General features: G+C 40.5%; 1 protein-coding gene across 1 annotated transcript in view; it reads left to right on the top strand.

Annotated features, from left to right (window-relative positions):
- Positions 1-10,982, top strand: part of oprm1 (opioid receptor, mu 1) — a 34,019-nt gene extending 23,037 nt beyond the window's left edge. Inside the window, exons 2-3 of the mRNA XM_021576318.3 lie at positions 6,078-6,445; positions 7,263-10,982. Coding sequence (XP_021431993.3) covers positions 6,078-6,445; positions 7,263-7,795 — 901 coding nt within the window. The 3' untranslated portion in view covers positions 7,796-10,982. The remainder of the gene's footprint in view (positions 1-6,077; positions 6,446-7,262) is intronic.
- Positions 10,983-12,665: the final 1,683 nt, after the last annotated feature.

The following is a 12,665-nucleotide window of genomic DNA, read 5'->3' as shown; positions in this document are numbered from 1 at the left end:
GGGAGCGTGCAATTGGCATGCTGACTGCAGGAATGTCCACCAGAGCTGTGGCCAGAGAATTTAATATTAATTTCTCTTCCATAAGCCTTCTCCAACATCGTTTTAGAGAATTTGGCAGTACGTCCAACCGACCTTACAACAGCAGACCACGTGTATGGTGTCAAGTGGCCGAGCAGTTTGCTGATGTCTTTGCTGTGAACAGAGTGCCCCATGGTGTCGGTGGTGTTATGATATGGGCCGGCATAAGCTGCGGACAACAAACACAATTGCATTTTATCAATGGCAATTTTAATGCATAGAAATACTGTGACGAGATCCAGAGGCCCATTTTTTTAAAGGTATCTGTGAACAACAAATGCATATCTGTATTCCCAGTCATGTGTGCGTTTTATATTTTTGCTCAGTATATTTAAAAAAACTAAAAGCATTGTACTTGAAGGAAACCTGCTGAACATGTGTATGTGACCAATGTGTATGTGATTTTAAACCCTAAATCCTCAACTAAATCTTGTAATGAATAATGTGGAAAATTGAGCAAGTTGAAGAGACTAAACTGCTTGGAGTAACTCTGGATGTTATGGTCAAAACATATTGATACAACAGTAGCTGAGATTGGATAATAAAGCTTGACTCTTCTGTCTTGACATTGATATCAACAAAATAACTCCTACGGGCCCGAGTTTTGTCGCACCTGGACTACTGCCCAGGCATATGGTCAAGTGCCCCAAAGAGGGATATAGGCTAATTACAGTTGTCCCAGAACAGAGCAGCACAACTGGCCCTTAAATATATATGGAGAGCTAACATCAATAGCATGCATGTCAGTCTCTCCTGGCTCAATGTAGAGGATAGATTGGCTGAATCACTACTTGTCTTTGTGAGAGGTATTGACATGTTGAAAGCACTGAGCTGTCTATTCAAATGACTAGAACACAGCTCAGACACCCATGCATACCCCACAAGACATTCCACAAGGGGTCTCTTCACAGTCCCCAATTCCAGAACAGACTCTGATAAACAAACAGTACTACACAGAGCCATGATTACATGGAACTCTATTCCACATCAAGTAACTCATGCATGCAGTAAAATCTGATTTAAAAACAGATAAAACTACACCTTGTGGAACAAAGATGACTGTGACGAGACACACACAGGCACACACAGGCGCACACAGACACACACGCTAGCACATGGACTCTACACAACGTGGAAAAATCTGCCGTTCTTGCCCCAATAATAACTGCTCCGCGGGCGCTGATAACGTGGACGTCGATTAAGGCAGCCCCCTGCAACTCTGATTCAGAGGGTTTGGGTTAAATGCAGGAGACACATTTTGGTTGAGTGCAACTGACTAGGTATCCTCCTTTCCCTTTCACATTGTAATATTGTTGTATGGTGGTATTATATATTTTATATTGTAGATATGTAGTGGCGTAATAAAGTTATGATGTACTGTTTGTTTTTTGTGTGATGTAAGTGCCTCAATATGTTTATACCCCAGGAATACTAGCTGCTGCCCTATATTATTTCCCCTTATATTGGAGCCATCTTTTCAGTTTATCTCACTGGAACCGTTAGGTAATCATCATTTTTTGTCTGGGAGACTCAAGCTTCACACAGAAGACAGACATGATCAACAATTCACCCCAGCTGTGTTTTCTGGTCTTGTTATAGAGAGCAATTTTATGTTCCAGAATGTGCAATACAAAACATCCATCAGACACGGACTGTGCATTAGCAGACCATGTAATGCTTAAAGGTCAAGGCATCCAGTTCCGTGTTTACATCCATGGCTTATGTACAATGCATGACTCCATGCTCAAACTGCAAACATAGCAGACAAAAAAAGGAGTTCTCTTTTAAAGTAAAATAGTTTGATTTATTTTGGCATACATGCCCCAGCTATCTCAATCTTCAGCCAGGATTCAATCCACGTGCAATGCAGGACCGACAAGGCAATTTCCCTGACGTTCTCTGAGATTGCATTCACTGTAAACCCTGCTGATGTCAGCTCAAGTGTAAATGACCTTTTAAGTGTAATTTTAACTGACTTCTGCAGTAGAGAGAGAGAGAGCAAGAGAGAGAGAAATGGTATCATTTATGCTGCCGTTCTTTGCTTTTCACGAGAGTGGTGCGTGTAGCTTAAACAGCAATAGGCTACAGTCATAGAATCTCCGTTTGGGGCAAAGTTAGGAGATATCTACTCAATGGAAGATTAAATGAAAATGTTGGAATTAAAAGTTAAAGGAGAATAATCTACAACGACCAAGAGCCAACAGGTAGGCTGCTACTTTATATTCTGAATTTAGTTGTAGTTTGTAACTGTGTAGGGCGAGAAAGTGTGTGCAGCCTCAATTAGCCTAGTTAGCTAGCTAGCTATCATCTTTTTTTAAAAACTTTTTTTCTACCTAATTTCATAGTGTCGAATTGGTAGTTACAGTCTTGTCCCATCGCTGTAACTCCCGTATGGACTCGGGAGAGGCGAAGGTCGAGAGCCGTGCGTCCTCCTAAACACAACCCAGACAAGCCGCACTGCTTCTTGCCACAATGCCGCTAAACCCGGAAGCCAGCCACACCAATGTGTCAGAGGAAACACCGTAACCTGGCGACCGTTTCAGCGTGCATTGCGTCCGGCCTGCCACAGGAGTTGCTAGTGCGCAATGGGACAAGAACATCCCTGCCAGCCAAACCCTTCCCTAACCCGGACAATGCTGGGCCAATTGTGCGCCCCTCCATGGGTCTCCTGGTCACGGCCCGGCTGCGACAGAGCTTGGACTCGAACCAGGATCTCTAGTGGCACAGCCATAGACCACTGCGCCACTCGGGAGGCCCTTAGCTAGCTATCTTAACTACCTTTGCCCGGGTTGATGCAGTCAAGACAGGTAGTAAGTAATCATATTGGATGATAAGTAACCTAGCTACAGTATGGCAGCTATTAGTCTACCATAGTGGAAGTCAGCTTGCTTGGTTGCCGTCTCTCATCTCTCCCTCCCTCCTCCTCCCTGTTCCTGTGTAACTCGCTCACACTCACAGTAGCCTAGTCACACAGCACGGCCCCTGCTAGAGCATCACCTCTCTCTATCTCCTCTCCCTCGCGCTTTATCAGCTCTGGTTAATAAAGTAGCTTACAAAATGACGTTTTTGCTGCTGCCCTCACTCGGCTCAGGTCTGATCCGGCCAGATCTATACGGAACTGGTATAGTTGACCTCGGGTCCATTTGGGACGGGTCTCTATTTTTAAAAAAAATATTGATGCATATCGGGTCCGGATGGTAAAGCCCCATGTCCATTTCGGGAACGGATCCAACTTTTTGGACCCGTGAAAGCCTCTAGTACGTTAGTGCATTCATGTGTTAGTCAAATGCGATATTTCAGACAGAACTGGATCGATTTTGACTAAATGTGGGTAAATGATGCGTCTTTGCATTAGAGATCTGGCATTTATCAAATTACACTGATTGGCCAAATGGTGGCGCTATAACAAGAGATTGAAAATGCTTACTTTGAAAGGTCATGCTCCTTACCCCATTTGACTTAAAGTCATGAAATCTGGTACATAGGTCCTTCTCCTCATAAGGAACACATTTGCCTCAGGGACCCATAGGGTGGCCATGATGTTTTTTTATTTAACACTTAAAGTGCTACTCTTCTGGCACCGAATTACCCATCTGCACAAAACATGATATGTGGCATCTATGGACAAAGGTCTCAACACAATTTTTTCCCAGACTAGTATCTTAAACAACATGGCCGCTATGGATAAATAAACAATCCGTGGGCATGGTCTAGTACATAAATGGATATAAATCAGTCAAGGATATCGGTATTGTAACAACATTTGGTACACATGTTATAAACACTGTCAAGATTCCTCATATGCAAGAAAACTAATATCGATCACACGGTGACCTATAGCAGGCACATGTTTATATCTCTTGATCTGTTTGACTGTTTGGTGAAATTTGGAAAGCCTAATTATCAAATGTAATTTAGAATATTTTACTCTGGAAGGTTGATAAACAGAATCTTGGCCCGGTTTCCCAAAAGCATCTTAAGGCTAAGTTCATCGTTAGAACCTGCGTAGGAGTATCATTAAATCTCGGAGCTGTTTCCCAAAACCAACTTTGCTAACGTTGCGCTTGAAAACGCTCAGAAGATCTCCACTAAATATAAAATTACATGGTTTATCTGTCTCTCTGTGACTGCCGAAAACTTCTGAATAAAGTTGACTACATATACCAAGGTGTAATGTCTTTGCACAATTGATACAAACAATCATTGATTAAAAAAACGAGATGACTGCAAATATAAATACAGTAGGCTATAGGCATTTCATGTTAAATTGAGTTCTATTTTGCTACTTGTAGGCTACTGTAATTTGTGTCAATATATTTCATGATTTATTCTTATTTAAATTGCATTGTGCGCAATGGTGTGCCAAATCAGCGATTTAGTGCATTTTTATCAGGTAAGCAGTAAAATAAGATGACTTGATATTTTCAGCAGTTGGTGGTAACATCTCTATAGGAGTTTATCTGTCGTCAGTGTTGTGAAATAATTATAATGTTAAGGTAAGATTTGAATGGAGAAAGCTGATCCGAGAGCAGCACTCCCTTTCCTATCAGTATCGATGCACGCTCCAACGACGCACTTAGTGACCGCTCTCTCACAGGCCACTTGTTTTGGGAAATGCATGTTACATCTTCTGCCGTTGTAGGAAAGTAGAAAGTAGCATTAAGTAGAACACTTGTAAGCGTAAGTTCCATCACTTCGGGAAACTGGGCCCAGGTTAGTTATAAGGGGGTTGGAGTGAAAACCTACAGGAGGATAGCTCTCCAGGAACAGGGTTGAAGAGTTCTGACGTAGAGTATACATTATTTGGGAATTTGAACTTGCCATTTCTTGGTTGAGAGTACATCAGTGTTTCTTCAGTGCCACCAGGCTCATACTAATTGTTTGGAACATACTGTATATTAACACATTGAAAAAAACATGGGTATGGTTAGGGTCCACTACAGTGTTGTTATCTGGGGTACAAAAACGTCAAAGTTACACTTCACAGGTACACATATGAACTCCATGATACAGATTGGTACCTTGTAGGTATAATGGGAAATGTTTCTACCCAATATTTTGAATATAAGGCACGATCATCACTCCGGTTTGAAATATAGGTGGGGGCAATGTACTGGTGGGGCTCATTAGCATAGTTGGGGTCTTGGTCAAATATGTGTGCATTTGTGGAAGTGTTTGACGGTTATGCCGATAAAAGTAGAGTGTCTCCTTTAATGTTGACTGTTCTGCAACCTTTGTAAGATAATGTGTCTGTAATGAGGTGCACTGTGAAGAGGTTATTGTGCATTTGCCAGTAACTTAATGGCAACATGTGAATTTGTCAGATCACAACTGATTTCACATGTGGAACTATCATGTGGCTTTTCTCTCAGGGAAAGAATGTTTCAACAGAGCGCTAAATTACGTTTCCATGATAATCTGTTTATTTAACATTATTAGAGTACTTTAACAGACATGTGCAACTGTTGTATTACATTTGAGTCATTTAGCAGATGTTCTAATCCAGAGCAATTTAACAGTAGTGAGTGCATACATTTTCATACTGTTTTTAGCACTGGTACCCCGTGGGAATCGAACCCACAACCCTGGTGTTGCACATATAGAGTCTCAGAATCTGTCTAGCTACTTGTGTACATTTTTAGAATATCCCATGACATGCAATGCAATAGTATCATCCTAGTAAGTAACTCTCCGTAAAGAGAAATTGGATTATAGTTAATTGACAGTTGTGTTTGTGTGTCAATACACCATCCATCTATATGTTTGTAACATCAATTCCTTATAAATCCATTGCAATATTTTGTAATCCTGTTCTGGTAGGCATGACTTGACTGAGAAACTGAGACACAGCAGTAAGACGAACGACAGAGTGAACCAAAGATATTTCTGAGTCTACCTTTAAATGGTGTCCAGATTATTGCTGTCCAGATTATTTGTTTTCTGATAAACACACCCTAATTTGGTCTCTTAATTTTTATTTTTGTATGTTGTCTTTCCAGATACACTAAAATGAAGACTGCCACAAATATCTACATCTTCAACCTGGCCTTGGCTGATGCACTAGCCACCAGTACGCTGCCCTTCCAGAGTGTCAACTTCCTGATGGGGACCTGGCCGTTTGGAGACGTGCTGTGCAAGATAGTGATATCCATCGACTACTACAACATGTTCACCAGTATCTTCACCTTGACCACCATGAGTATTGACCGTTACATTGCAGTGTGCCACCCCGTCAAGGCCTTAGACTTCCGCACGCCCCGTAACGCGAAGATTGTCAACGTGTGCAACTGGATCCTGTCCTCTGCCATCGGTCTACCTGTCATGTTCACCGCCTTAACTACTGTAACCGATAACGGCAAGTACGACAGTACGTTTCCCCCTGTTGTTTTTCTTTGATCCTCAATTATAGATATCCTATCCGTAATGTTCGTGAGCATACCACAGCAGCGAGAGTAACAATTATGTTTGATAGTTATTTCTGTGAAGTGAACGGAAAGCTTAAACGGAATTTAAGCACTTTGCTGTTCTACGCATGGTCTGGGTCTGTCATAGAGAGAAATCGAGTGCCACGTTAGCTATGAAGCATGTTTTTATTATCATATTATCATATCATAAGCATGTTTTTATTATCAATAAGAACACTTTCAGATCCTTTTAGGTTTACATGTGACACAAACTCATTAAATTGTTTTGCAAGCGTTCATCCCTAATTGGCCTTAATGTAGGCCTCCAAATCTAGTCATCAATATTATGCTTTAAAGATGGTATATATGGCCATAGACTAGCAGCTACCACCATGTATAATCTTCAGAAAGTTTGTGCATAATTGTAGTAGTAGTAGTGGGATAGAAACTTGTCACCAACATTGGTGATGCTTGATTCCTGAATTAGGTTTTCAAAGTGCCTGTCAAAATCTTCTTAGCTCTTGTTATTGGTTAGATGAGAATAGATAGTGTTATTTGCAGTCTCATGATGAAAATATATCTGATGTCAGCCTGAGGAATACAAGCTGTCAGCACAAGCTTGTTTAACAAACGAAAACATAACTGACTTCTATGTTTATCATTTTGAGCAATGCTTTGGAGCCTATATACTGTAGTTTTATCTACCTGTGAAAAATACTGCTGTGAGGCGTGGATTTCCTCATATGCTACATTCGTTCAACTGTGTCTTCACATTTTCAGGAATCATCGACTGCACTTTGATCTTCCCCCACCCATCCTGGTACTGGGAGAATCTTCTGAAGATCTGCGTCTTCATCTTTGCCTTCATCATCCCCGTCCTCATCATCACCGTGTGCTATGGGCTAATGATCTTGCGCCTGAAGAGCGTGCGCATGTTGTCCGGCTCCAAGGAGAAGGACCGCAACCTGCGCCGCATCACCCGTATGGTCCTGGTGGTGGTGGCCGTCTTCATCATCTGCTGGACGCCCATCCACATCTATGTCATCATCAAAGCCCTTATCAATATCCCCAACTCCCTGCTGCAGTCCGTCACCTGGCACTTCTGCATCGCTCTGGGCTACACCAACAGCTGCCTGAATCCCGTCCTCTACGCCTTCCTGGACGAGAACTTCAAACGCTGCTTCCGCGAGTTCTGCATCCCCTTGAGTCCTTCGATGCTGGAGCTGCAGAATTCTTCTCGTACCCGCCACCACCACCAACACGAGCACCACTCCAGCGCCAACACGGTGGAGAGGTCCAATCAAGAGGTATGACTAGGTATGGAGATGTTGTCGTTAGACTCATGCTGCCAGCCCAACGACGACATGATCTCGGAAGTCACCCAGGTAACCACGGTGCTCTGACACAAAGCTCTGACACGTAATGCGCCAAGATGCTGAAATGCAACGTGGCGTGAGCATCTATGTTGCTGTCGCCTCTTTCTGGCAAGGCTGACAAATATTTGAATGTAGAATAGCGCTCAGCGTAAGGCTTTCTGTCAGGTAGCATTATTAAAATGTTGTACTTTGGGCTAAACACTGAAATGAACCAACATCAGCTGTTATGTGCACAGTAGGCTATCCTTTTAGACAGGTATACTGAACATACTGGAAATTATAAATTGGCCATGTTTTGAAGTTGTACATTGTTTGTTCACAATTACATTATTGTTTGCTTCAAGAGTCAATGGCTATATATCATTAATTTAAAAGTCAGAAAAATGGATGTAGCCTACCAATCACAGACTGCAGCTTTAAAGCTGTGTATAGCTGCTTTTATATGTTATATGATCTGTGCTAAATTGTTATGTATTGTATGTGTATGTGAATTGCCTTTAATGTAGCCCTGCAAAATATCCAAACTGAAAGTGATAAAAAAAAAAAAAAAAAAAAATTATATTTAGTTATTATCAGATATTGTATTGAATACTGTTTGTCATTTTTAACAGTGCTTGGCAGAACTTGCTCACCTGCAAAATGTTCCATCAACATGATAATGCTGCTTTATCAACGTCAAGTAACTGAAATATTTATTGATATTTAAAACGGATATATTACAATGCTTGCAAGTTTACGGAGATAAAGTCCTAACCATTGGGTTGTGGCAGACCTGGGTTCAAATACATGCTTAATTAAAGACATGGTGACTTTGGTGAAAAAATACATGGTGACTTTGGTGACTACTAAGTATTTTTTAAACCTCTCACTTTGGGCTGTATTTGCAAATGTGTAGTTCATAAATGCATAATCCATCATCTATGAGCAGAAGTACTGTTTTACGTCAATTAGCCACGAAATCCTTAGTTGGAAAGGGGCTATTTTCTGGAAGCTGTGCTGCACCTTGTTCCCTACATTTTCCCCCGTGTGGGCCAGCCCCCTAGCATTTCAAGTTTCAGCCAATGAGCTTCAACCCCTAACCATATGAGTGACAGCTATCAAGATGCACGCGATTTACCCACAGCAGAGCAGAGGGAAACAGCAATGACGTGGTGCACATATTTGCACATATGTGACAGTACGCAATTTTCGGAAAACAGTTTTGGCTCGTGAGCGCTACTTTCAGAAGTACTGGCTAAAAAGTATTGAAAAGTACTGGAGAATCTCTTTAAGTATTTGTATTTTAAATACTTAGAGTACACTGAACAAAAATATAAACGCAACACGTAAAGTGGTGATCCCAGAAATGTTCCATGTGCACAAAAAAACGTATTTCTCAAAAATGTTGTGCAGAAATGTGTTTACATCCCTGCTAGTGAGCATTTCCCCTTTGCCACAGGTGTGGCATATCCAGAAGCTAAACAGCATGATCAGTACACAGGTGCACCTTGTGCTGAGGAAAATAAAAGGCCACTCTAACATTTGCAATTTTGTCAAACACCACAATGCCACAGATGTCTCAAGTTTTGAGAGAGTGTTGGCATGCTGCCTGCAGGAATGTCCACCAAAGCTGTTGCCAGAGAATTTAGTATTAATTTCTCTACCATAAGCCGCCTCCAACGTTGTTTTAGAGAATTTGGCAGTAGGTCCAACCGGCCTGAGAACCGCAGACCACATGTATGGTGTCGTGTGGGCGAGCAGTTTGCTGACGAAAAAAGTGCCCCATGGTGGCGGTAAGGTTATGGTATGGGCAGGCATAAGCTACAGACAACTAACACAATTACATTTTATTGATGGAAATTTGAATGCAAAGAGATACCGTGACGAGATCATGAGGCCCATTGTCGTGCCATTCATCCGCCGCCATCACCTCATGTTTTAGCATGATAATGCACAGCCCCATATCGCAAGGATCTATACACAATACCTGGAAGCTGAAAATGTCCCAGTTCTTCCATGGCCTGCATACTCACCAGTCATGTCACCCATTGAGCATGTTTGGGATGTTCTGGATCAACTTGTACGACAGCGTGTTCCAGTTCACTCCAATATCCAGAAACTTCGCACAGCCATTGAAACACAAGCATTTCGCTACACCCGCAATAGCATCTGCTTAACACGTGTATGTGACCAATACAATTTTATTTGATTTGAAGAGGAGTGGGACAACAATCCACAGGCCACAATCAACAGCCTGATCAAGTCTATGCGAAGGAGATGTGTCACACTGCATGAGGCAAATCGTGGTCACAACAGATACTGACTGGTTATCTGATCCATGCCCCTACCTTTTTTTTAAAGGTAACTGTGACCAACAGATGCATATTTGTATTCCCAGTCATGTGAAATCCGTAGATTAGGGCCTAATTTATTTATTTCAATTTCATGATTTCATGATATGAACTATAACTCAGTCAAATCTTTAAAATTGTTGCATGTTGCGTTTATATTTTTGCACATATTTCCGGTGTATTTCAGTATTTTTAAATAATGGGACTGAAACAACTACTTCTATTTGAAAAAACAATAAATGTTTACTTTGAAATGTATGTGAAAGTAATTGAAATCCCTTCAATAGCATTTGGACCCAGGTTGGAACTTGCTTGATATATTTATATATATATATTTTTTTTAAAATATACGTTGTATGTCAGTCCGTTCAAGGATTTTAGTAAGTATGTGTAGATAGGGATGCCGTCAGGCTTTGTCAGTTGTGTATTATGATATTATTTTCAAGTTGTATATGATGGTATCATTATGCCTGTGTATCTTTTCAGGGATAAGACAATATACTGTATCATAGACCAACATGTACATGTGACTTTGTATTTTACAAAATCCCTGATTTGTCTTAAAATGGTGGATGCTTTTAATGTTACCATGGTGAACATTGTACTTTCTAAATGATTGTTGTAAATTTGAAACTGTTTATGTGATTTTCACTCAAATATCTAAAATGCTAAATATGCATGATACTACATTTTACATAAAGTTGTTAATCAGCAAATGTTGTTTTTCTAAATATACTTCAATTCTGAATTTTGACTGTTTTTGTAAGTAGTCAAATAAACCATTATCTATCAAACACTGTAATGAATATTACCTTTACCACAATATTGAATCTATGTGCATCTTATTTGTTGCTACCATTTTATCCAACAAGTGTTCAATAGACCTCCACACCTTCTCTCTCTGTAATGGAGCAAAAAAGGTTTTGGTTGAGATGCACTGCATCAAGCACTTTAGATTTCATATGACTGACATATCAGTTTTCCCCATCTGATCCACTTGTCATGTCAAAGTTGTAAAACCATTTGACAATGTGACTTGGCATCACATTCGGTATCAACAGGCCAATGTGTCATGCATGTTTTATGGGTAAAGGCCACCATTTGAGACAGTGTTTTATAAGGTAAGAATTAGGTAAGAATTATTGATTCAGAGTATAGCATTGTGTGTGATGTCAGTCTCTCCTCTTCTCTTCCATTATAAGAGAGCTAGCTAGCCTGGGAACAAAATGAACCCCCTGAAAGCAGCAGCTGTTTTCAGTTATTGCCAGGCTGTTTATTACCCGACATGGGACCACCGGCTGTAGAGGGGCTATAATTTGATTCTGTAATACTTTGAAATCAAATATTTCATGCCCATTGTACATTGTCCTCTGCAGTGTTTCCTAAGGGAAATTAAATTTGAGTCAGCTTTTGTGTTTGGATTAAGAAAAGATATAGATCCATCGTTAAAGTAAAATCAATGCATTTCTTTAGTCATTTGCAGTGCTAATTGATTTGCCATGCATCCCTCAGACTTTTGTAATGGCCATAAAAAGTTAGCAAATGAAATCTGATAATCTGAATAATGCATGGTTATGACTATTTATGAGAGGTATATGTATTCACAATTTACAATTTACGTATACACCACCATGGCAGTTTACCAATACATTATTACACAGGAGTGTAATGCCATCAGACTAGAGGAAGTGACTGAATTAGGCCTAAATATTGGATTGTATTAGTTGTCACTTGTCAGTCTGAATACCCTCGTTGAGTTGAATGCTAATGAAGGTTGTTACTCTTGCCCTTTCATTAATATGACATGGTCTGCTTCAGACCTTATCCCAGAGTACCAACTCTGTCAAGTTTTAACATAATCAAAGAGGTGGGCTCCTATTTCATTAGGATGCCAATGCCTGTGTGACGGGGAGAAGATAGACTCTGTGTAGTTGGGAGCTGTGTGGTAGGTGATATGAGTGATCAATTCAGTTGACTATCAAGCTGTTGTAGTGGCTCAAAGAAAAGATAAGTAATTAAAAATGGTTGCAAGTGATTGAAATAGGATTTTCTCAGTCTTTATGAATTAAGTGTTTTTTCCGAAGATTTGTGAGTAGTGTAATCCCTTTGCTTCCTCAAAGAATGTGTCAGACAACAGGCTTCAGTTTGTTTGTCCATTGATGTCTGGAGGCTGGAAGTAACCATCCAGGTTTTGGCTCACATCAACCTATTCTGTTCTTTGTTGGATTTCGTTCATGGAAAACCTCATGCCAATTAGTATAGCCACCTGGCTTGTTATAAAGCTGAAGGATGGGGATGAAGAAATGTAACCACTTCCAAATTTGATGGATCCTATGGATGCATTGACTGACAGTCCATGACATCAATTTGATAGTTACAAAGTTTTAAAGCTGTATTCTAAATAAATCCCCAAAAGACAACAAAAAACTGTTGAGAAAAGCAGCTTTCTATTTTGTGTTATAATGGGGTAAGACAAA

Source organism: Oncorhynchus mykiss, chromosome 20, assembly GCF_057628025.1.
Source record: "Oncorhynchus mykiss isolate SJ-2025 chromosome 20, ASM5762802v1, whole genome shotgun sequence".
Classification (NCBI taxonomy): Eukaryota; Metazoa; Chordata; class Actinopteri; order Salmoniformes; family Salmonidae; genus Oncorhynchus; species Oncorhynchus mykiss.
The sequence above is the reverse complement of the archived record's forward strand: the minus strand, read 5'-3'. Positions and strand labels throughout refer to the sequence as shown.